At 43.3% G+C, this 24,636-nt stretch overlaps 1 protein-coding gene across 1 annotated transcript in view; it reads right to left on the bottom strand.

The window, feature by feature from the left end:
- Positions 1-4,189: 4,189 nt before the first annotated feature.
- cdh12a (cadherin 12a) overlaps positions 4,190-24,636 on the bottom strand; it is a 53,342-nt gene continuing 32,895 nt past the window's right edge. The window contains exons 8-12 of the mRNA XM_063219053.1: positions 15,942-16,078; positions 12,591-12,712; positions 10,841-10,955; positions 6,629-6,886; positions 4,190-5,347 (exon numbers count right to left, since the gene is read on the bottom strand). Coding sequence (XP_063075123.1) covers positions 4,821-5,347; positions 6,629-6,886; positions 10,841-10,955; positions 12,591-12,712; positions 15,942-16,078 — 1,159 coding nt within the window. The 3' untranslated portion in view covers positions 4,190-4,820. The remainder of the gene's footprint in view (positions 5,348-6,628; positions 6,887-10,840; positions 10,956-12,590; positions 12,713-15,941; positions 16,079-24,636) is intronic.

The following is a 24,636-nucleotide window of genomic DNA, read 5'->3' as shown; positions in this document are numbered from 1 at the left end:
GTTGTGAAACTCCCGCTGACCTCTGGGATAGCAAAGTCACCATAGTTTGTTTACTGCAAATATGACCTGATATAGAAAGTTATCCAGGTACCATTCACCTCCTGGTTGAAAGCGTACAAGGGTATTCTAATTTACTACATAGGCACTTCCTAGGAAGCCATAGGAAGGTATAGGGACTTTCGGATGCACGTATAGACTTTCAAAGCTCCCTAATGTCTTGTTTTAATGTCATGGGTCTTTTTTCAACTTCCACTAAAGTGGAGTCATTTCAAGCCTTCTAATGGTTGAAAAGAAGACTAATTGTTGATTTGCTTGACATGCTCTGGCTAGATTGCCCGCTGGTTCTAGGTGATTTTAAATAGTTTGATTAATGATATATTAAATGGCCACATCGGTTAATGCATATAGTTCATATAACTTTAGACCATTTGTTCTTCATATGTAAATAGCAATATTTAATATCTGATTTACAGTTAGAAAGCTGTGATGTCCCGAATTCCTCATAGACTGTCATTGACCTTTCCAGGCGTAGTTCCACCTAAAAATGCCCTGATCCATGTTACCACTGGACATTAAGTCAAACTCATGGATATGGTTCAATAAGCATTATGGTAGGCCTATGGCTTGCAATGCTTGCCACTTTCTGGAATTAAAAGAATGGCTTTGTTATGGTAATTTGGATTTGCCATCTGCTATAGCTTGTTCAAGATGTTTCCCAAATTCCTGAAGTGGCATCCATAAACTCACTGAGCAATTTAGTGAACGTGGTGGAAAGAGTAATGCACACTACGTTAGGCATTCTCATAATAAAGCTTTAAGGTAAATTGCATATACTGTAGGCCTTAAGTGTTTTTCAAACCAATGGCTGACCCAATGGTCAGCGTTTTAAAGATGTATTCTGATGAAGCAGAAGGGTAAAGCTTATTTTAGTTCCATGATATTTTTCATAATTGTAGTAATCTAGGTAATCTCACTTATCTTAATTACAAGGCACAAAAAGAACTTGGCATTTATGAATGAGTCCCCCACCCAAGATGGCATAAAGTAGGTGCTGAGCCCACTGGAGGCAGGCCACATCAGTCACATTTAGAAATCAGTGATCTCCCTTTCAGCGCCTCAGTGTAAAGCTACCTTTCATGTCGACCTCCACCCCCCACCTTCAAAGCTGTCAGTCCATTTAGCCCGCTTCGCTCCATTCAGTTTCCACAAAAAACCACAAAGCACGTCATAGATGGCCATGCCATGCGGGATGCAGGTGATGCATCATTCTGACAGAGGCGTCACGCCGAGAGGATGAGAGCACCAAACGAATCTCCCTAATCCAGTGCAATTACGAAAGGCCCCAACAGTAGCTAGCAGTAGCAGTAGTTGCCTGTGCATGTTAAAACTGTGTGCTCATGAAATATTGTTCATCAGAAATATTTTATCTTGCCATTTGTTTATTTTTGAAAATGATTAGATCATTATTAATCCCAAAAATCCCAGTGTTGTCTGACTGTGCAGGGTGTCAGGAATTATTCCACTGAAGAGAGAGCCTTGTCAGCAATTCTCATACAGTAGTTGTATCAGGATACTGACACCTTATGTCATGGCGTGTGCACACTACGTTTTCAAACTGACTTTGCCTCAAATTTGTCAGTCCTGACAGGTTTTTGGGCTTGAATCCAATTTTGAGTTGTATAGTCCAATCCGATTTTTAGTTTGGAGTTCCAATCATCCAAAAATACAGAAATACAGGTACAATGCATTTCACACTGGATTCAGTCAGTTATGTGGAGGCAAAATGAGCAAAGCATAGTGTTTATTTTGTAGTGTTTTAGATATTTCCTTTACTAGTTTCATTCATTGCTTTGTAATTTCTGTATTCAGGTGACTTTACTTTTGATTTGGCGCTATTTATTTTGGATTTAGAATCCTATACTTTTGTGTTCATTGTCTTTGACCCACGAGTCAGCTCATTTTTATTAGATTTTTTTTGGCCTTTATTTATGATAGTACAGTGAAGATGGTGACAGGAAGCGAGTGGGGAGAGAGAGACGGGGAAAGGACCCGGGTCGGCCGCATAGTAAACAAGTGCCCTACCATTAGGCCATGGAAGGGCCGTGTTAATTCATTCATTTTACAGTTTTTCTCAATTGGTTTTGTACATTTCGCACAGCAGAATAATCAATCAATCAATTCTCAAAACTTCTTGCTCAATTGTGACTTCCTGCTGTTACCTGTGCACATGGTAAAATACGTTTCTCATAGTTTTCAGCATTTAGCAAGTGCTTTCATCACCATGCAAATGGTTGTGTACAATTCTCAGTTTTTGCGTACTTTATCAATTGCTTTTGTCATTGTGCCATTTTTTTATGTGACAAAATGATTTGACTAGCTTGTCCATACACTATGACACAATGACTAACCATTCTGCTGGCAGTGACGTGTTCATTGACACAAAAACTGAGGACTGAGGATTTTGAGCAAGAGACGTGGTTTTGCAGGTCATCCACAGTGTTTTGCCATTTGTTAAAGCTGTTTTGAGAATTAATATTATGTTTTGCTAATTGCGAGAGAGATTCGAGAAATGTACAAAACCAATTGAGAGAAACTGTAAACCTGCACTGTAAATCATCGATTGTACATTAGAACTATTCTAACAAAAATCCAAGGTTGCAACACAAACCTGTTCAGCCTCCGCCTCCACTTCACCGCCTGCAAAGGTACCTAGTGACAGAAAATCATTGTGGGTGCAAGATGCCATACAGATTCACGTCAAAAAATCCCTAACTGTCCCTTTACAGTTTTTCTCAATTGGTTTTGTACATTTCTCGAATCTCTCTCGCAATTTGCAAAACATAATATTCATTCTCAAAACAGCTTTAACAAATGGCAAAACACCGTGGATGACCTGCAAAACCGCGTCTCTTACTCAAAACCCTTAGTTTATCTTTCAAAACCAAGTTTTTGTGTCAATGAACGCGTCAGTGCCAGCAGAATGGTTAGTCATTGTATCATTTTCTCTTTCCCTTCTACTGCTTTTGATTAGAGAGAGTCAATATTTACCAGCGAGCAATTTACCAATTCAGATCACATTTATAGACAAAAATCCAATGGAAATTATACAGTGCTTAACACATTATGGCAGGTTGGTAAATCATTTTGCATGTCAACACTTAAACTATGGGCCTAAATGTTTTGGGGTTTGAGATAGTTTTGTGTATTCAGTGACAATGCTTTTTGAGTGATATGACAAAAGCAACTGATGATGAACGAAAAAGCTGAGAATTGTACACAACCATCTGTATGGTGATGAAAGCATTTGCTAAATGCTGAAAACTATGAGAAACGTATTTTACCATGTGCACAGATAACAGCAGGAAGTCACAATTGAACAAGAAGCTTTGAGAATGATTATTCTGTTGAGAAAAATGTACAAAACCAATTGAGAAATACTGTAATATAAGGGTCGATTCACTGGGAATGCAGTTAATGTCTGGTCGAACCTATACAGTCAATAGGTTGAGCAACCGCCTATACGTCATGCGCTTTGGTTGCAAAGACTTGTCAAAACGCAAAAAAATGTTAAAGTACTGTAATTGATATATAAAAGTTTTGCCCTAAACTTAATCCTACAGCAATGCTGGACCAAGGATTAGCCTCCAGCTCTCTAGAAATCCGAATAAATATTTTGCCTCAGTAGCATCCGTCTGGTTCAGAGTCTGTCAGTGGACCAAAAAAAAAATCTTCATTTTCCCTCCAGCTTCAGTAGCAAATGACTGGAGCAAGACAAGGGCAATACAACTTCCAACAATGCCATGACCATGTTGAACGCTCTGTATTATAAATATTATAATAGCAGTGCACCAGCCATGTGAAAACAGATAGTAGACACAAAATACTACGGATGTGCTATTATTTAGCTGGGAGCTATGTGACGCTGCAAAACCTTACCATCCGTGTTCTGACATATAAGGCTATTTAGCTGTTTTGATGCAAAGGGAAACTCTTATATGTGCCGTCTCTCCACAATATGTTGCCAGCCTCTGCAACATTACTCTGGGTGGAGTTATAATGATCAATAAAGAAAAAGTGAAACGCAATTAATTTATTGAAAGATGCCAAGTTGTTGGAAAATGTGGGTGTAGCAGAAAGTGCATATAGAATAATTAGTTGGCAACTTCACACACTGTATTTTTTCCCCTCGTTAACATGTTTTTATTCATTTGTACAGGTATTACAAAAATGTATTTTCTGTTCAGTGTGTTTATTTATAAACAGTTACAGTCCACTGTAATTTTGCAATGCATTTGGCAAATTGAAGGGTAGGAGGTATTGAGTGCAATATCCGTTCTTTCCATATGACAGTTCTGCTGTTTACTATGAATTGCGAGATCGCTACATAGCGTAGCGTTTTATTTTGCAGGGCTGAATAGATGGAGTACAGCATAGACTTACAAAACCACTCTTCCTGAGGCACTTAATGATATATCAAAGGATACACAGAAAAGTCCAAAGATAGACACACTACTAACTCTTTTTTTCTGAAAACATCAACAACAAACAAATGACAAAGTCTAGTATTTCAGAAGGAGAGTCTTGCTCCAGACTACAGTGACAGCAATCCACAGAAACATAAGAGAGTGACAGAGATAACAAAAAAAAAGGAAAAGGGGAAATCAAAGCCAGAAAAAGTCTCTCTTTTTTTGTTGATGTCATACCGTTTCCTTTTCTGTGTGCTCCTTAGGTGTTCCAAACAAATAAACAAACTCATTCATTATAATCTAATACAAACATGGAGTCTCTTTTTTGTGTGAATTGTATAGTTCTCTTTCTTGTCAGTGGGAGTCCTTGCTGTCACTGACCTCTTTGGCCTGGGCCTCCTGGTCCCCGAAGAGGCCGGCCAGGGTTTTAAAGCGTGGGCCCCAGTCACTAATGCCCTCAAACTCCTCCTCGGGAGGGGCGTCCCATGACTCAATGGAGCTGAGGGACTCGGCCACCGACCCGTCGCCCTCGTACGCGTACGTGGCCAGCGAGTCGTAGGGCGTTGCGGAGCCGCTGGCGTGGTTCTCCGTGAGCCGCTGGTGGATGTACGCCCGGATGTCCTCGCTGTCCTCGGAGCAGGCCCCGGCGGCGCCGGCAAGGTCCGAGAGGGAGCGCCCGTCGGGCCTCACGTCCCTCCGCAGCGCCGTCTCTTGCGCGGCTTTCGGGTTCCGTAGCGTTCCGATGTCAAAGGCGTGCGTGTCCTCCTCGCCGCCTCCCTCGTCATCGTAGTGGATCACGTTGTCCCGGATGTCTTCCTTGGACGACATCAGAGCCTCCTTGTCCTTGTGCCGCCGCAAGCCCACGTACAGCACCACTATCACTGTGTTTGAAACACACACGCACACACGCACACACACACACACACACACACACACACGCACACGTAGACATATCAGTAAAGGCATCATGCTTCAGATAGCACTGTCAGTCGTGCCAGTTATGTAACATCACAGTGAATATCTCTCAATTACCCATATCACACCGACTCTCAATTCCCCATTAGTTTTATACGTCCTTATCGCCTAAAGTGCTCCAAAATAAATGTGCTATTTAATCAAACACAGAACTGTTTCCATTCATTACAAAGAAAGCAGGGCATGATGACTACCAGAAAGGAAGTGGAATGCCACATGTTCAAAACGGAGTGGTGGGAAAGTCACGTGTGGTGGTGTGGATCCATTAGCTGATTTCCCTCTTTCTTCTGCTGCTCTCATTCGGAGCGGAACTAAAGGGAATGGCAGCCCGGGGCCAGGCGTAATGCGGTTTTGACATGCTGTCTGTCACCATTGTAGCAGTGCAGTTCTCTTCTCAGGGAGGGAAGATGGGAGGCAAACTCTCCTTGATTTTATTCCCTCACTAACCCCACCCCCACCCCCACCCCCCCAGCCTCAGCCCAGAGTCTTAACGCACGCACCACGCACGCACGCACGCACACGCACACACACACACACACACACAGCCCTTCAAACACAAAATACAAAAGACTAATACTCTCTCTTCCAGTGAACGCCAGATAGCTGTTAGAGACTAGTTAAAAGCCTCTTCCATGTTCTTGAGAAAAAAAACAGGTCTGTTGCCATTTTTCAGGGATTTTTCTCTTAACCACAGCCACTCTTAGAAATTTAATTCATTATTTGTTCTAGATTGAACCGCATTCTCAAATCACATTTCACTCCAGCTCCCCCAAGTGGAAAATTGTCATGTGTGCTGGTCTCATTTTCCATTGGACAAAAATATTGCACTACACAGCATCAGGTAACAAGAATGTTTGGGGATAGCCATGTACTTTGCATGTTTTCCCTGGTGTGAATGTGCGTGCAGGTGCATGCATGCGTGCAACGTGCGTGCGTGCGTGTGACAATCAGCATCCCCTAGTTAATTTGGTTTGGTGAACCATACAAAGCGATCCCTCTGTGTGGCTGTGTGGCTACTCCACCGAGACACCTGCTTCATACAGCGAGGGAACCATGTCGCTTTTTTCCCCCCTCTTTGTTTTTGTTTTGTTTTGTTTTTTTCTTTCTTGCTCAGGTTGCCATGGCTCTCCAATCCTCTCGCGTTGCCAGGTACGGTAGGTGTTGTTAGGTGGGTGTCTGCCACTCACCCAGCAGGATGACGACGCACAGCAGGATGGCCACCAGCGCCCCCGTGCTCAGGCCCACGGGCAGGAACACGGCTTCGGCGCCGCACGACACCAGCGCGCCCGCCCCGCCCGGCCCGCACGAGCACACCTGCACCGACAGCGTGGCCGTGCTGCTCAGCACCGGGTAGCCGCCGTCCTCCACCACCACGCCCACCGTGTACCAGCGCTGCTGCTGCCGCCGGAAGCCCGACCGCCGGGTCACCACGCCTGCCGTGTTGTCTGGAAGGGGAGAGAGGGAAGGGGGGAAGGGGGGCACAGGGGTGGATGGAGGAGGGAGAGGGGTATGTGTGAGACGGAGAGAGAGAAACAGGAGAGAGGGTGAGAAAGAGAAAGGGAGAGGGTGTGAGAGAGAGTGGGAGAGAGAGCGAGAGGAACGAGAGAGAGAGAGAGAGAGAGAGAGGAACAAGAGAGAGGGTGAGGAAGAGAAAGGGAGAGGATGTGAGAGAGAGGCAGAGAGAGAAACAGGAGAGAGGGTGAGAAAGAGAAAGGGATAGGGTGTGTGACAGAGAGGCAGAGAGTGAGAGAGAGAGAGAGAGAGAGAGAGAGAGAGAGAGAGAGAGAGAGAGAGAGAGAGAGAGAGAGAGAGAGAGAGAGAGAGAGAGAGAGAGAGAGAGAAAGGAACAAGAGAGAGGGTGAGGAAGAGTAAGGGAGAGGATGTGTGTGTGAGAGAGATGAGATACTCAGATGGAACAGATGGGAGCAACAGGACGTAACCAAGATCCAAAATTGAACAGTGAGAAACACACATGTTATGAATGCTTGACTTCTGCGTTGAGCCCTTTTTCATGCGACGTCAGACACCTGTGATTCTGTGCATTTAAGCAGGTATAAGTAGCAGTAAGATGGCATAGACCAACACATACACACCATTGTTTTCTTTTTTCTAATTTTGGGGGTTTTATTTTTTAGTTCGATAGGACAGGACAGTGAAGGTGGTGACAGGAAGCGAGTTGAGAGAGAGAGACAGGGACGTGTCGGCAAAGGGCCTGGGCCGGAATCGAACCCGGGTCGGCCGCATAGTAGAAGGGTGCCCTACCATTTGCAGCACGGTGGGGCCCACACCATTGTTCTCTGCCTGAGACTGGTAGTCTATTACACAGTACCTGCTTCATTTCAAAGCAGAACTTGCTTGCTAACATTGTGAGGAAGGCTAATGTGGATGCTGTGGGTTGGGATGAGGAGGGTCGTATGGGGACTAATGCCACATGTGTATACCCTGCAGGTTTAGCTTTGCTTGACCCAGCCATCACCCTTGCTTGATACAGCCTCTTTACAGATGTGTAACCCAATTAATCAATTAATCTCCGCCGCTTGAGAAGAGCTTACAGGCGGCCAAAATGCAAGAATTTTACCCAAAGTGTTAGAGAAGTTGATCCCCTTTGAAGTATCGTGGTAAGCGCAGGAAAGTAGTTCTGGCTCAAACGGATTACAAGCTTACACAAGTAAGTCCCTCAAAGACCGTCCTGTACTTCACTAAACGGTCAGATTCCAAGCGATGTGCCTTCTGTCAACGCTGTAGAAATGTCCTATTTCTTTTACCTACACTTAAGGTGAGATGCGTGCGCATAAGTGTAAGTGTCTGTAAGTGTCTTCAGTTGGTACCCAGCGCCTAGTCTAGTGTACGAGTCATTATAGTATCGTTTCGGCTCTGCCATCCTCCCAGGTGAGAGACATGCGGAAGGGAGGCGGTCCGACCGTCTCACACCTCCACTGATGTGTTTTGGCGCCACCCGAAAAGAACTCTCTCTCTTCTCAGAAAAAAAAGTCTGAGCCCACATCTCTGGAGGTGAGGTAAGGGAAACGCAAGGACACGGGGGCAGGGCTGGACTGGCCATCTGGCCTAGCAGGCATTTCCCGGTGGGCCCTGCACCCTCGTGGGCCCCCAATTTTTTTTTTTTTTACATTACTGATAATAGGGGCCCACGAGGGTGCGAGGCCCACCGGTGAGTCAGTTCTCCGGCACTAATAATAATGAGGGGCCCCCCTTTAATCCAAAAGTGCCCGGGCCCTATTTATCCCCCAGTCCAGCCCTGCACGGGGGCCCTGGAGCGAGGGCCCGTGTTGGCGGGCGGGGGGGCGGGCGCGGGCGGCTGTCTGGCGTGGCGGGGCCGGCAGCACGGAGGTGATGTGTCGAGACTCTCCTCTCCTGTCCTGTCCTCTGCTCAAAGGTCACCTGATCCTGTCTCTCCTGGTTTGTTCTGCCTGGACAGCCAGGGCATTGCACTTGACAATGCAGGGCCCCATTAGAGTGAGAGAACCCCCCTAGCTGGTGTGTGTGTGTGTGTGTGTGTGTGTGTGTGTGTGTGTGTGTGTGTGTGTGTGTGTGTGTGTGTGTGTGTGTGTGTGTGTGTGTGTGCGTGCGTGTGTGTGTGTGTGTGTGTGTGAGTGTGTGTGTGTGTATCTGTGTGCGTGAGAGGGAGGAGAGAGTTTGCTGTTTTTCTGTGTGTGTGTGTGTGTATGTGTGTGTGTGTGTGTGTGTGTGTGTGTGTGTGTGTGTGTGTGTGAGAGAGAGAGAGAGAGAGAGTTTGCTGTCTTTCTATGCGTGTGTGTGTGTGTGTGTGTGTGTGTGTGTGTGTGTGTGTGTGTGTGTGTGTGTGTGTGTGTGTGTGTGTGTGTGTGTGTGTGTGTGTGTGTGCGTGTGCGTTTTTGTGCCCGTGTGTGTGAGAGAGGGGGAGAGAGTTTCTTGTCTTTGTGTGTGTGTGTGTGTGTGTGTGTGTGTGTGTGTGTGTGTGTGTGTGTGTGTGTGTGTGTGTGTGTGTGTGTGTCTGTGTGTGTGTGTGTCTGTGTGTGTCTGTGTGCGTGCTGCTCTGTCTTGAGTGCTTCTGTCCGTGGGAATCAGAGCTGATGATACTCATGTAGCAGGAACAGGGCCAGGCCCCCGTCTTGGCCATGGGGACCGGACTGACAGCTAGGTGAGAGCATCTGTACAAAACACCCCCGAAATGGGACACAGTGTACTCTGCTTTGTTCTTCTGTGTAAAACATCACAAAGGCAACTTCCTTCTCATCTAGCATACTGCCGTGCACAGAGCAGATGCATGCGTGCTGAATATGAGGATAAAAATAAAAATAGAAAGTGTGTAAGGGTGCAGGAGGGGATTGGCCACAGGCACCGAAGCTGGGGTGGATTTCTCGAAGCCACAGTTGCTAACCACGTTTGCGACTTTGTTGTTTGCAATGCAATATCCCATTGGCAACTGCCGAAGTTGCTAACTGGCTAACAACTACGCTTTCAAGAAACACAGCCCTGGTTTGCAGGCTACACTGTACTGTAGTACCTGTTTTGTGTATGCATGGCATGGCAGTTGCCTTGTGAGACTGCTGCTGCTGTTGAGTGCCTGGTTGTGTGGTTCTTGGAACAGTTTTTTGATGTAATAGCATTAGGGCTGTAACGATACACTCAACTCACGATTCGGTTTGTAACATGATTCATGACCTACGGTTCGATACACCCCTCGATTTTACATTTGCCAACATTATAATCTTTATGAATAAAAACTATGATAGTTCAAAGGTAGAATAGGTTACAAGATGCTACTAATATTTTTTTTTAAGTTTCTATATAATAATGCTGAAGCTTGGAAGCACTATCACTTCATATCATGTGGTTGTTTTCTGGGCAGATGGGTATCAAAATGTTAAAAGGGCATATCACGATACTGCCTCTTTGTATCACGATACAGTATTGTGACTCTGTGTATCACGATTTCTCGGTTCGATACAATATCGTTACAGCCCTAAATAGCATTATTGCTGGGATGCCCACCAGCGCTGCATCTTTTTCCACTGAGCTTGTCATTCCTGTGACAAGCATGAAATATAGGCCTCACACTAAAGCACTAGATGGAACTGTCTCTAAAACCAGCAATCCCTGACCTTTTTTGTACTGTGGATTAGTTTCATGTTTTTTTTTTCATTCAGAAGGGGCACAGTTATATACTGTATATTTTTTATGAAATGCTGTTATCTGTAAAATTTTAATTGTAAGCTTGATATTGTAAAACCTTACACATTTACACGATTCAGTGCAAGTGTGAAGTGCAATTGCATTTCATAAATAAATTACAAAGTATACAATATCATTTACAAACAAGTGAATTAGCTTTATGCCCTGGAACCAGTGATTGGTGCACACAGGTTAGTGCAGATATTCACGTTCAAGTTTTGACTTACTTCCAAAGTCCCGTATGGTAAAGTTCCTACTGCGGGTGTCTTTTGGTGACTTGAAGTAGAATCTCTGACCCATAGGAGGAAGATCCGTGTCCCGTGCACTGACCATCTGAATCACCTGGAATACAGAGCAGAAAAGAGTCACGGATCCACATAAATGTAGACAGCCCATTGGCTTCTACATCTCTCAGCTCTGCTCTCCTACTGACACGGCTCTGATTGGCGGAACAAACCAGTTGTGTAGCCACAAAATACCAGTTATAATGAAGTGCACCGACACACTGGCAGTCTGTCCTCTCCAGGCCACGGTAGAGCCATAAATTACTGAGGCATAATAAAAAAGGATTTAGCCTTTATTGTCTATTGAGTAAGCACAGGGCACATATATAATGGATAAACAAATCTGCTGGCTTTGCCCTGCTCTTGGCTATTGGTCTCTGTGCTTTGCTTTCTGTTATCTTCTGTTTTTGTCTTTGCTGCTGCAAATCCTAGAGGCTAGACGGAGGCGGTCTCTGCCCCACACTGGTGCTTCAGCACCATGGACAGGGCCTTTTGTCATAGCCCCACAGCGGCAGGAGCAACATCACAGGCGGCTCCCGTGACAGACACGATCACACCCCCAGCACCACAACCACCACAGCCAACCACCGCCACCCCCGCCACTACAACCAACCCCACCACTAATATCCCCCTACCACCACCACCTACATCGCTACTTCTGCTACTGCTGGAGCTAGAGCTGCTGCTGCTGCTGCTACTGCTCCCGCCAGGGTTGCCAGATGAGGCTGATGATTTCCAGCCCAAAAAATGCTCAAAACCCACCTAGAAGCACAAAATCCCGCCCAATTCTATTGATTTCTATGGTAAAAATTGGGCGGGTTTTTCTGCTAAAGCCATTTTTACCCACACACGGTCATCCTAAAGCAGCCCAATTGGGTGGGAAACAGCCCAATCTGGCAACACTGGCTCCCGCTGCCAGCTTACAATCACACACCTGCAGGGGAATTGGCCTTGCTCTGACAGAGAGGGCCGGCTAATAAAGGGCCGGCCTGTCTGACTGAGATTGGGATAGATTGCACAGCCACACAATCCCTCACGGCTCCCCCACCGCCCGCCCGCCTGCAGCCCCCCCCGCTGAAGCCCCCTATTCACGGCGAACTGCCGGGCAAATCCCAGCCTTGTTGGAGGAGAAGGATTTTGAAGATGGAGTGCGGGAGAAATAATTGGTGTGTGCCAGTCGGCGAAAAATAATTCTCTATAACTGTTTCCCCACTCGCTGGCTGGGGGTTGAGTGATTGAGTAACTGCGATTTTCAGAATCGGTTTGACACATGCTGCACTCCCTTCCCCGCAAACAAAACGCTTCCATATTGAGGAGCCGATAGAATGCCATTAATTGTGAGTGTACTTGTCTGTCACGCCTTTTTATTCTGTCATATACTGAAGACACATAATAATAGCAAGACAGAGACCCGTGTTACCCTTGAAATTCAAGCTGACACAAAAACATACGGTACCGCATAAACAAATAACGCACAGACAAATGTACACAAACAAATGAAAGAAACAAAACAAAACGCACACAGACACAGGCTGACACGCACATGCACGCACACGCACACACGCACACGCACACACACGCACGCACACACACACACACACACACACACACACACACACACACACACACACACACACACACACACACACACACACACACACACACACACACACACACACACACACTCACTTACCTGGCCTATTTTGGCATTTTCACAAACAACCGTCTCTGGTGGAATGACAAGTTCGGGGGCAAACTCATTGACATCCAGCACGGTAATTGTCACAGCTGCCTTGCTGAACAGATGTGGGTTGTCTGCAACAGAACAACACTGTCCATCAATTCTGTATGTCTGCTACCAAAAGACCCATTATCATAGAGATTTCTGCTCTGCACCCTCTGCCTCACAAGCAACCCCTGCAAGGCTGCACATATGCTGTAGGCTCTGCAGTAACACAGTGACACCATGTGGACAGATGTGAAAGTGCACAGGTTAAAAAAATATACTGTGTGGGCGCCACAATCAGGGGCATTCCTGATGATGGTGATATATTTAATTGATTGTAAACTACAAACATCTCATGGGCAAGCACCCCTGTAAGGCTGTTCACAGGCTCTGTAGTAACACAGTGACACCATGTGGACAGATGTGAAAGTGCACAGGTAAAAAAATAGACCATACTATGTAGACCCCTTTGCTGTTTGTACACAATTGTGACGTCATCAAGCTGCGTGCACATTGTTGGAGCAGAATCAACCATCTATTGCACATTTGTAAAGAAACAAGCCAGGTGTTTTTGTCCGAGATAAGAAAATGGACAGGTCACGATAACTTCAGATATGAGGTGGGCGCCACATACAGGGGCATTCCTGTGTTTGTAACCACAAACATCTCTTATGCTTCTGGAACAGTCTAGTCCCTCTCGGAATAGCGTAACAAGTGTAATTTTTAGGATCTCTATTTTCTACAAACGTACACGCTTCAGGACGGCAGGTATTCTCTATTCAATGTCTGCACTGTCTGTTTGTGTATATGTGTGTGTGTGTGTGTGTGTGTGTGTGTGTGTGTGTGTGTGTGTGTGTGTGTGTGTGTGTGTGTGTGTGTGTGTGTGTGTGTGTGTGTGTGTGTGTGTGTGTGTGTGTGTGTGTTTGAGTCAACAATGCGCACGCAGTAACTTCTGAACGGGTCAATAAGACTGTAGTCTTTGCACATTTATGGTACTTCATTAAAGGGACACTGTGTGAGATTTTTAGTTGTTTGTTTCCAGAATTCATGCTTCCCATTCACTAATGTTACCTTTTTCATGAATACTTACCACCACCATAAAATTCTAAGTATTCATTATGACTGAAAAAATTGCACTTTTCTTGCATGAAAAGGGGGATCTTCTCCATGGTCCGCCATTTTGAATTTCCCGAAATAGCCATTTTTAGCTGCAAAAATAACTGTACTTGGACCATACTAGAAAATATTAGTTTATTACTTTGTAAACTTTCATGAAAAGATCAAATTTGGCAATAGGCAGCCCAGTTTCAATTCGCAACATAGTTGCAGTACCCTTTTTGACCATTTCCTGCACAGTGTCCCTTTAATAAAATATTGTGGGGGAAAACTATTATATTATATTATATTATATTATATTATATTATATTATATTATACTATATTATATTATATCATATTATAGGCTTATGCAACGCATACAGAATCCACCGATAGTATAACTGGACCAAAACAAATACGTCACATTACCCATGTAAATAAAGCAGGCATGAGAGGATTTAACTGTGTGTGTGTGTGTGTGTGTGTGTGTGTGTGTGTGTGTGTGTGTGTGTGTGTGTGTGTGTGTGTGTGTGTGTGTGCGCGCCTGCGTGCATGCGTGCGTGTGTGTGTGCCCGTGTCACAGTTAAAGGTAGAGTATATAATAAGCCTGTAAAGGTACAGTGAAGGCTATTGTATTTGTACCAAACCGAACAGACCTGTACCGAACCAAACAGTGCTGTACCGAAAGGTAGAGTGACAGGCTACTCTGTTCATGTTTTTACATTATGCTGCCACTACATGCAGCGGCTCATGCAGAATGCTGAGAGAGAGTGCAAGAAAAAACAGGTGTAGAACCTTGTTCTTTGTGAGACTTTGAGAAAAGTACTATTTCTTACACTGCTGAAATCTCCGACCTAAAGTAGCAGTTTGAATGTATTTTCCTTTTATTTATACTGTACCATAAATGTACCGAACCGTGACTCCAAAACCGAGGTAGGTACCGAACTGTGATTTTTTGTATACCGTTACACCCCTAGTATGTATTTTTTTAGTAATTTATTTCTAGGAATTTATGCTGCCCATTCACAAACATGATCTTGTTCAGGAATATGCTCTGTATCTCCACCATCATTGTCAAAGTATTCATTATGATTCAGAAATGTACACTTGAAAGGCTAGATCTTCTCCAGCTCCTTGTCTGCCATCTTGAATTTCCAGTAGTAAACATCTTTGGCTGCAAACTTGCTGTATTTTGTTGATACCAGTAAATATTAGTTCATTACTTGGTAGATATTCACAATTGGGGAATAGGTGACTATTGTTGAATGTGCAACATATATTTGTTTGAATATGAATGACTTAGTTTAAAGAAATTCCAGCACACTGACCATTTCGCTGTTCTTTCTTTAATAAACGACGTTTCGGTACTAGACCTTCATCAGGCAGTGTGCGGGAGTTTCTTTAAACTATTACTGAGTGACCCATGGTGCCATCTCCGACGCACCTGCCTGCTGAGGTGTGCGAAAAAAGCCGAAGTTTAATGAATATGAATGACTAAAAGTACACACTGGGCCTCAAATCAAAGTATAGGTATTGTGAACATTACAGTCAGAGCTGTTTGACTTGTTGCGAAAACCAAATTCCCTTTGGTACTAGAGGGTGTTCATTTACTCTCTGGTATCATGGAATAATGTGTTCAATTTAAAAGTAATATTGGCTTAATTTGTCGGTATGAGGGCAAGCAATTAGTGGAATGTTATCTTATATACAATTCTAGGCATGTGAGATGATGTAGATTGTCTCTCCAAAGTTAAACAACATCAATTCTGCATTACAGAGACTACCATTACAATCTCATATGCACAGATTGCACATTTAAAAACAGTTAACATCAATAAAATCATGCAAAGTTTACCAGCTTACCATAAAGGAAAAAATACAGTAGGCTATAGACATTATATTGGAGTTGTACCAAAGTTGATAAGTATCCTCTAAGACACTACTGCTTGATTTGAATTGCTAAACCACAATACTCTCAGGAACACACTACTCAAACGCCAATAGTGATAAGTAAAACATGTAGATAGGCCCAGTATCAGAATAGTATCTGTGCACAACAATGTGGTGGTTTATACCAGAGCATATTATGCCACATGTAAGACATTCACAGACAAATATGACGTTTTCTAAAATAAGTCCACTAGGTGGCAGTACAGCTTTAGTGATTTATATACAGCAGCTTTTTTCCCCCAACCCCAAGATAAATTCATGTTCTACTTACTAACTTTAGTGGCAACAACAGTGATGTTGTGTTGTGTTACAGTCTCCCGGTCCAGCAACTCACTGACTGTGATAGTCCCTTCCTCTGGGTCAATGTCAAACGCTTGCTCCAGATCCTTCTTCCAGTCAATGGAGTATCTGGGAAAGAGAGATGAAACAGCCATGCATTACAGTTGCTAAAGTGGAGCAGAGTCTCAGAGTAACAACCCAGCTAGCTGGTAAACCTCTAATGTACTTTATTAACACACAGAGGCGCATCTTGTCACCAGGCTAGCCAGGCAGCCACTTGGGGCCCCCAAGCCACTACATGGTGAAAAACAGCTCAACTTTAAACTATAGCACCGATTTGTTTTGAATGTTCATTCTTTTGGGTTTTTGCTTGGGGCCCCCACTGACACTAGAATCGCCTCTGTTAAAACATAGCACACATGTGTAGCAGGTGTCTCATGGGAACATGGAGATTGTGTGGCTCACAGATCTTTCCTGCTGGGTTAGACTGCCATAGTGATGATAATGAGTCTCACACTATACATATGTGGAAATAGGCAATAATAATAGTATGTGGATAAACAAGGAAATGTTTAAAGCCCACCTTTAATTAACACAATACACACCCGCGCAAATGTGTGAATGTATACGTTGCCTGTTAACAATGAACACTGGTGACAACATGCCGAGGCTATGTTACAAAGTAATTCCACGAGGCACCAAACAGCTGTGAACTATTATGGTGCTGACCAATGCAGACACAAGCAGTTACACTTAGCCTAACTAGGCAGTAATGCATTGTGAACGAACAGCAGAGAGCTAAGTGAGTAGTGACACAGCCTAGTGTACATTGATTACAGCTGTGATGTGGTTCTCATTTCGTGAGTATCTACTAGACTGCTTGAGCTGGCCTAGCCCCAGGGCAGACTCTTGACAGGGTGTGTGTGTGTGTGTGTGTGTGTGTGTGTGTGTGTGTGTGTGTGTGTGTGTGTGTGTGTGTGTGTGTGTGTGTGTGTGTGTGTGTGTGTGTGTGTGTGTGTGTGTGTGTGTGTGTGTGTGTGCGTGTGTGTGTCTGTGTGTGTGTTGTTTGTGTACTCCTTAAAAAATAAAAATAAAAAACTAACCCTTCTTTGCATCTGCACTTGTTGTTCTGTATATGTCCTGTGCACTTTGCATTTGCTAGTGATGTTAGCTATGATTATGTCCTCTTTTGAAAGTCGCTTTGGTTATAAAGTGTCTGCCAAATGCAATGTAATGTAATGTAATGGTGTAATAGCACTGATGGCTATCTGTGCACATCAGAGGCTAGAGCCTATGCTAGAGATTGAGGCAGGTAGGAGGAGGTGTGTATCATTTCTCCACAGCCCAGATTGGATCTTGAGCAAATGGTGGATCCAAAGGCATGGCTATCTTTAAAAGAGCTTAAATCAGCACTTTTTATCCTCGAGAAATGGGAAGTCACCTGGATTTGATGGCCTACCCCCTTCCGCAATGTTATATTGCAATTTTTGGGGGAGAACATGTTAAATGTCATCTGGAGGACCTCTAATGTTAGACTTTAAAAAAAATAATTCACATGTTGTCATCAAACAGGGAATCAGTCCATGTGGCTTAAGTTATTGCATTATCATTTTTGAACAGTAATATAATGTGTTTTAGGAAAGGGGAATAAAAATAAAAGTAAGAGCGAAATGAAAAGGAAATGTGTCAGCTACGCCCTGTGTCACTGACTTGACAAGCTATGACAGGTTATCCAGACAGGTGCTGTCACTCATGGGGAAAGAGGACTTGGGTGAACTCATGCATTTTGACCAAAGTGAGTTTCTTAGAAGGGATAGATACAGACAGTGACTCTGGAAGTCTTGTGTTATTGTAATTTTTTTTACTGGGATGTTTTTGTGACCCGGGTTATCCTCACATTTGGTTTATGGTGGAATTGCTAAAATGTTTACAGGGCAGTGGTCGAGTCAGACCCCTCCATTTTACATACAAAACAGTCTTGTGTTTACAAAGAAGAGCCAACCACTGACACATCCAAAACATATAGGTCCACAGGGCATCTGAGAAAACAAAGAAACTATAACTGTAGGCCTATACCCTAGACACTCTCTGCATGCCCCACCAAATAGGGTTTGTTATATGTCTCACATCTCATTTTACAGTAGCATTTATTCTATCTACAATAGCATATATTATGCATAGATTTAATATACTGCATAGGGAACTGTAGAAAACTGTATCTCACTTAGTAGTTGTTTCATGCAAAGAAAAAAAATGTAAAAAGAGAATGAAAAAAACTATGGTGGAGGTCTGATTGTTTTTAAACTGATGTTGGAGCTTATAAAGCTTCACAAACCAAAGGATTGTTTTACAGCATGACTGGCTATAATATACTGTACGTGGACTAGTCTTTCCCCTTTAACTGTAGCAAGCTTGAAAAAAAACCCATCTTTAACTGTATTCCTCTGTGAATATTAAGTCTCCTTTCCTAATACTTCGTCTTACTATTCTATCTAAAATATTTCTGAAATGAGTTCTCTCAAATCACAATTTATTTCATGAGGCTACAGTAGAACGTCTATTCACAAAGGGCTCTCAAAATAGGGCTACCAAAAAAAGTGTTTTAGTATTACCAGTAGACTATGCTATTGCTTTTTAAACAAATTGAGCCATCTCAAGTGGCTGCCGCATGATTTTCCCGTCCCGTGCTGGGTAGTGCAGTAGCATCATAGTAACAGCGTCCAGACTCAAGACTCTTCTGTGAAATAATCACTTTCAGTCCAGTGGGAATACAGCTCTCTTTTTCCCCAATGGACTCGAACATGGGAATATCTTCCCACTGATTTGTTTGACAGTGCTGCATTGCGCACAACCCCGGACATGAATGGGGCCTGTGATCTGTTGGCTGCTTACTTGCTCTATGTGGGCCCGCGATATGCAGTGCAGTATAATGGGGTACCCTTGGGCCAATCGGTGCCAGAGCGGCCCATGGAGAAATGGGCTGGGCCAACACAGAACTCTTGAGGGGACTGTGACATGCATTTATAATTCTTCACAGTATCGTCCCTTTTAAAAGAACTGGCAGCAGTAGACTTTGTGGGGAACGGGACTTGAGCACATTTTTGCCTGGAACCATTTCTCATGGACCGTATGTAAACACTGCAGTAGTACATCCAGATCTAATTGCCCAGCAACTCTCTTACATTTTTTTAATGAATACATGGAGCATATGCATATCACGCACATTATAAGTTATTTTAAAGCACCCTACTCCCCAAAGCCTTGAGTGCACTCACTGTGGGGAAACTGCATTTGGCTCAGTGATGCACATATCTGGAGGGTACGTGCCAGCAAGCAGGCACTTCTGGAACAATGCATTCTTATCATACTGCAACTTGGAGCTCACACACAGTCCTACCCCTGGTCTGCCACAATGCTCTGAAAACTGCCCACCAACAAATCAGTTCCCCAGAGAACACGTCTTCCAGCCTGGACAGATCCTCCTCTCTTCAGGCTTGTGGGCAGGTGGTTACACTTTGTCTATTTTTAAACCCCTTTCAGAAACCTGAACAAAGGATTGTGAATACCTTTTTCAAACTTTTTTATGTGACTGCAGTTATCTGATATCATGTCTGCTGAAGCAATATGTTGTGTTGGCATATGTTATCTCAGGTGTGCAGGGAGTATGCATGCATTTACATAATGATAATTGTAAGGTAGCATAGAGAGTAAACATTTACAATACTGCCACCCATTGGTCATTAGTTACACCTTCTGTCCTATGGCCACACAGAAAATACATCATTATTTCACTGTCCACTGAGTGACTACTTCATGAGAGCTGTTTTATACTATATAACTTATATTTAAGTGGATGATTACAGCTTGCATACAATTCTGAGCAAGACTGCTATAGCAAAACCAGTGATTTTCAAAATTACATTTAGACTATTATTGTAGAAGTATATACACCATAATAAATGCTATTTTACATGTAGACGTTTTGTTAACGGTACAAGACATTATCTTGCAACTGCTGGTTCAGACCATGGTTATCGCCTGGATTATCGCAACCCTCTCCTGTCTGGTTTACCTCCTTGTGCGTTAAAACCGCTGCAAATGGTCCAGAACGCAGTGGCGCGTTTGGTATTCACTCAACCCAAAAGAACTCATGTTACTCCTCTATTTATCGAGTTACGTTGGCTTCCTGTGGCTGCCCGGATCAAACAGAAGGCCTTGACCCTTGCATACAATACCATCTCAGGAATGACCCCAGCTTACCTGAAGGATAATGGATACGAGCTTGACACCCCTGCTCTGAGCGTTCTCAGTCAAAACTGTTCTCGGTCCTTGTTCCTCAGTGGTGAAACGAAATTACTGAAGCTACAAGACTAGGGTAATTTCTGTCAACCTTCAAGAAGCAAGTAAAGACTTTCCTCTTCCGTGACTATTTACTGCACTGGCGTCTCTATCTGACCCAGATCTGGGATAGACTCTATCTCTATAGACAGTCTAGGGTCTAACGCATGTTGTGCGTTGGATATGTGGGCATGTGTGTATGTGTGTATGTGTGTCTACTTATCCCTGTGCTAATGTACTTTAAAAAACGACCTCTAACCCCACTAACTAACCTCACCATCCATTTGAACCTATTGTTCTATATATTCCCTAAACACTTTGTATCTGCAAGAGTTGTATAATTATATCCTTGGTTGTAAGTCACGTTCCACAAAAGCTTCTGCTAACTGTCATGTCATGTCATGTCATGTCATGTCATGTAATGTAATGTAGCCTACAGTAATGTAATGTACAGTAATGTAATGTAATTTACAGTAATGTAATGTGATGTAATGTGCAGTAATGTAATGTACAGTAATGTAATGTAATGTAATGTAATGTAATGTACAGTAATGTAATGTAATGTAATGTACAGTAATGTAATGTAATGTAATGTAATATAATGTAATGTACAGTAATGTAATGTGCCGTAATGCAATATCTTGTGCATCATTGATAACTCCAACTCTGTGAGGCTTTGGGCCAAGTAATCAGTGGCCATATTCAGGGTGAAGCCTTTTGCTGCAATGGGCTGGCCACCATACCACATGATCATATGGGGAATGAAGCAAGTGAAAGATGAAATACATTTGAGCTATAATATAAAATCCGTCAGCGCCGGTCCTATAACTGTCTTATGGGCAATTGGGAGGGATTTGAACTTAATCCTAACAGCAACAGGAAGCCAGACTAGACTCCGTTTCATTTCTATGCTAATGGGTCATGCCAGCATCAACCCCCCCCCGTCCAACTGGAGGAACACGTATATCCCATCTGCTATATGTTAAGCCTAGGCTGACAAGCCAATGAATTTATTAAACTTCTCATGACAATTGCCAGTCAAGACCACAAGAAATGAGTATTTCTTTTCCTCCAAACTTTGGCTTCCCTGTAGTGCTGGACTGAATGGATGATCACTCTTGTGTGACTCTGTTGTGTTCTGTAAGACTATATTTCCTATATGTGAGGACAACGTGAGGTTTAGAAACCTGTGTGACCTTGGAGAGATTGTTACAAGTAATCAATGGGCATCCACTCAAGACATCTGATTACACTGAATGTCTTGTCAACAACTTCTAGTGACATTTAATTCAATGAGGAAAAATGCAGAAACACACTTGTTTGCGAATGTTTGTACGAGAGTCAGGGGGGAACACAAAGAACATATCCCTGAGGTTGTTGAACCATTGTTTGTGGCATGTTGTGTTCTCGTCTGACACTGGAATGTGATATGAGGAAGATGTTTATGGCATAAAGTCAGGAGACTTTCCACAACCTTCAATGTGGGTTTCATTTGTACTCTGAACAACATGTACCCAACTCTAAGGACACACACAATGCCAGCTGTTCCTCACAGGATAACTTCTGCCAATTTTGAGATGCAGTTGTAATGCTCACACTACCCACTATTCTCACAGTACCTGAGATTTTTTTTCTTCTTCAGCCTTTTCCGAGATGGTCATTGTAATGGGGGCTGAGTTTGTTTACATAATTTATAATGATTTATTCCCAATAACATGCAAAATTGGTATGCAACATCAACAGACAACTAGCAAACCGCAATACCGTTTAGGATAATATTTGGAGTAGGCCTATGTTGTTATGAAGGTTTTTAATGTAAACAAAGTCTGCCCCCATTAGAATAGCTCTGATCTCGGAAAGGGCTGAGACGAAAAATGCCACTGACAATGGTACTGACAAGTCAAGGATAGCGTGACCAATACAACAGCATATTGAACTTGGCAGAAGATCCCTTTTAAGATTATTCACTTTCCCGCTTTCACTTTTTGTCGCATGATCGGGTCAGCCTCTACTTGGAAACATCCTTGCCATACGGTATACTGCGTGACTCCGCAGTTCACTGCTGCACCTGCCGGTGCTTATACGGTATTGTATCAGTAAATCTGTGGCACTGTACAATAGTCTTTGAGTTCAAACACACTACTAAGTGAGATAGTAAAAGCTGGGTGGCTTTGCTGCAACATACAGTACATACGTATCTCTCTGAGGTATCTCCCTGCAGCAACACATCCCTTTGAGCCATCCAGAAGGAAAGTTCACAGCTGTAGGCTCCTTATAATAAATTCTCCCAGCAAAACCTCAAGGACTCCGATGGTATTGTAGAATTCCAGCTACTATTGCAGTCAATTTCCTTTGTACCTTTCAATTGGGTAAATAGCCAATTAGTGACATCATCTCTTACAGTAATTCTAAACACAGACAGAAGACAAGCCAGGAATGAGATCTGTGAACAAAATTCAAGAGACACTGCACACTCCTTACTTTTCTTTACTTTATTTCTCGGAGCGAACAACGCGTTTCGCCCAATGCGTCATCAGGTTCGCTCTAGGAATGAGATCTATTCACTGAGGCATTTGAGCCACTGCAAGTACAAGCTATCTTGCCACCAGGGATGAGTTTCGCAACAACATGTAAGTAGTTCTGAAGTGAGGCACCCCCCTAAGCAATATATCAGGACTAGGCATCACACTACACATTTATACATACACTACTTTTCTTTGCATATGAATAACACTATGATAAGATAAATCTGTAGTAATAAGACTATGATATGATAATACTACACCTAAATCTTTCTTTCTGCCTTAAGCTCATATCAGGATCATAGAAGGAATTTAATACACACGCTTTGACATCCTGATGACAAATTCATTAAAGTGAATGAATGTGTGTGTGTGCGTGTGTGTGTGTGTGTGTGTGTGTGTGTGTGTGTGTGTGTGTGTGTGTGTGTGTGTGTGTGTGTGTGTGTGTGTGTGTGTGTGTGTGTGTGTGTGTGTGTGTGTGTGTGTGTGTTTGTGTGTGTGTGTGTGTGTGTTCATGCACGTGTGCGTGCGCGTGAGTGTGTATGTCTGTTTGCGCTCGTGTGTTTATCCAAGTGTGTAAATGTCTGCATGTTGTTGTGTGTACTGTATGACTATGACAGAGAGAGAAGAAGGGAAGAAAGCATACACACAATGTAAATTTCCTTCAGGATTAATAAATGTTAATCTTCTCTGCTCTGCTCTACTCTACTCTACTCTACTCTACTCTACTCTACTAATTCAAAACCTTCTGTTTCAACTTTGATGAGTCATGTGTTACATGTAGTAGTAATATCAATATTTCTATGGAGGCATATCAGCAAAATGTGGTAGCTACCATATTCACATTTTCCCTTACAAAAGTGGTCGATGCCTTTTTAGAGGCCCAAATTATTACCGTCCTGTTCAGAGGTTCATCGTGTAATCTGTCCACGAAGCCCCCTTCACTCCCATGATGCTTTCTGCCTCTTCGAATCACGGTACAATACCTGGCCACTGACACATACATGAAAATGGCTGCCAGGGTTCATGGAGGCCTCCAGTAATCTGAGGAGCAGTTTTAAACATATCACACTTATTTACCCAAATGACACCCCCAGGGATAGTTGTCTACCCCGTGACAGAGTCTATAGTACGTGCAACGGCAATTTAAATTTTAAATGCGGCTGACCCAGTTTGGTGTTCTTCTTCCACCGTGATGACACACACTCACTCTGGACTGAAAAACTTCAAGGAGAAATGAGGAGTTTCGGTTTAAAAACAAGTGAGCAAAGAAGCTCAAAGACCCCAACAACAGAACATTTGGCACAGATAAAAGCATGCCATCAGGCTAACTGCTGTCGTTCGGTGACATAATTGGAGGTGTTTCAGGAGCTCTTTGACACTGTTGCCATCAACATGAATTTCAAAAATAATATGAAAATAAGTCTCCTACAATACCAACCCCAAAAAGTAGCGGATTGAAAGATTATTGTCTGCTCTGCACAAAGCTTTCAATATTCATGTATCCCTCCCTCTAATACATAATAGATTTTATAATACAGAATTATCAGGACGCGTGGTATTAACAAACCCAGATTCACACCATGGAGACAATTAGCAATTACACAGCTGGGTGTTTATTTCCGTCATTTCAGTTGTGTGGCACCCCTCTGAACAAAGCTTTTAGGTTACATTTGGAATGTTCAGACCAGCAGCTAGCTAACCAATTGCCGCTATCCACAGTGGGATTGCTGTACTTACCCAATTTCATACCCATCACCAGCTAAAAAGCTGAGATATTAGGCCTTTCTCGAATGAAACAATGTCACACTGGCCATAATGAAACAT

This window comes from Engraulis encrasicolus, chromosome 16 (genome assembly GCF_034702125.1).
Source record: "Engraulis encrasicolus isolate BLACKSEA-1 chromosome 16, IST_EnEncr_1.0, whole genome shotgun sequence".
Lineage (NCBI taxonomy): Eukaryota > Metazoa > Chordata > Actinopteri > Clupeiformes > Engraulidae > Engraulis > Engraulis encrasicolus.
Note: the sequence above shows the minus strand (reverse complement) of the source record. Positions and strands in the feature narration are given on the sequence as shown.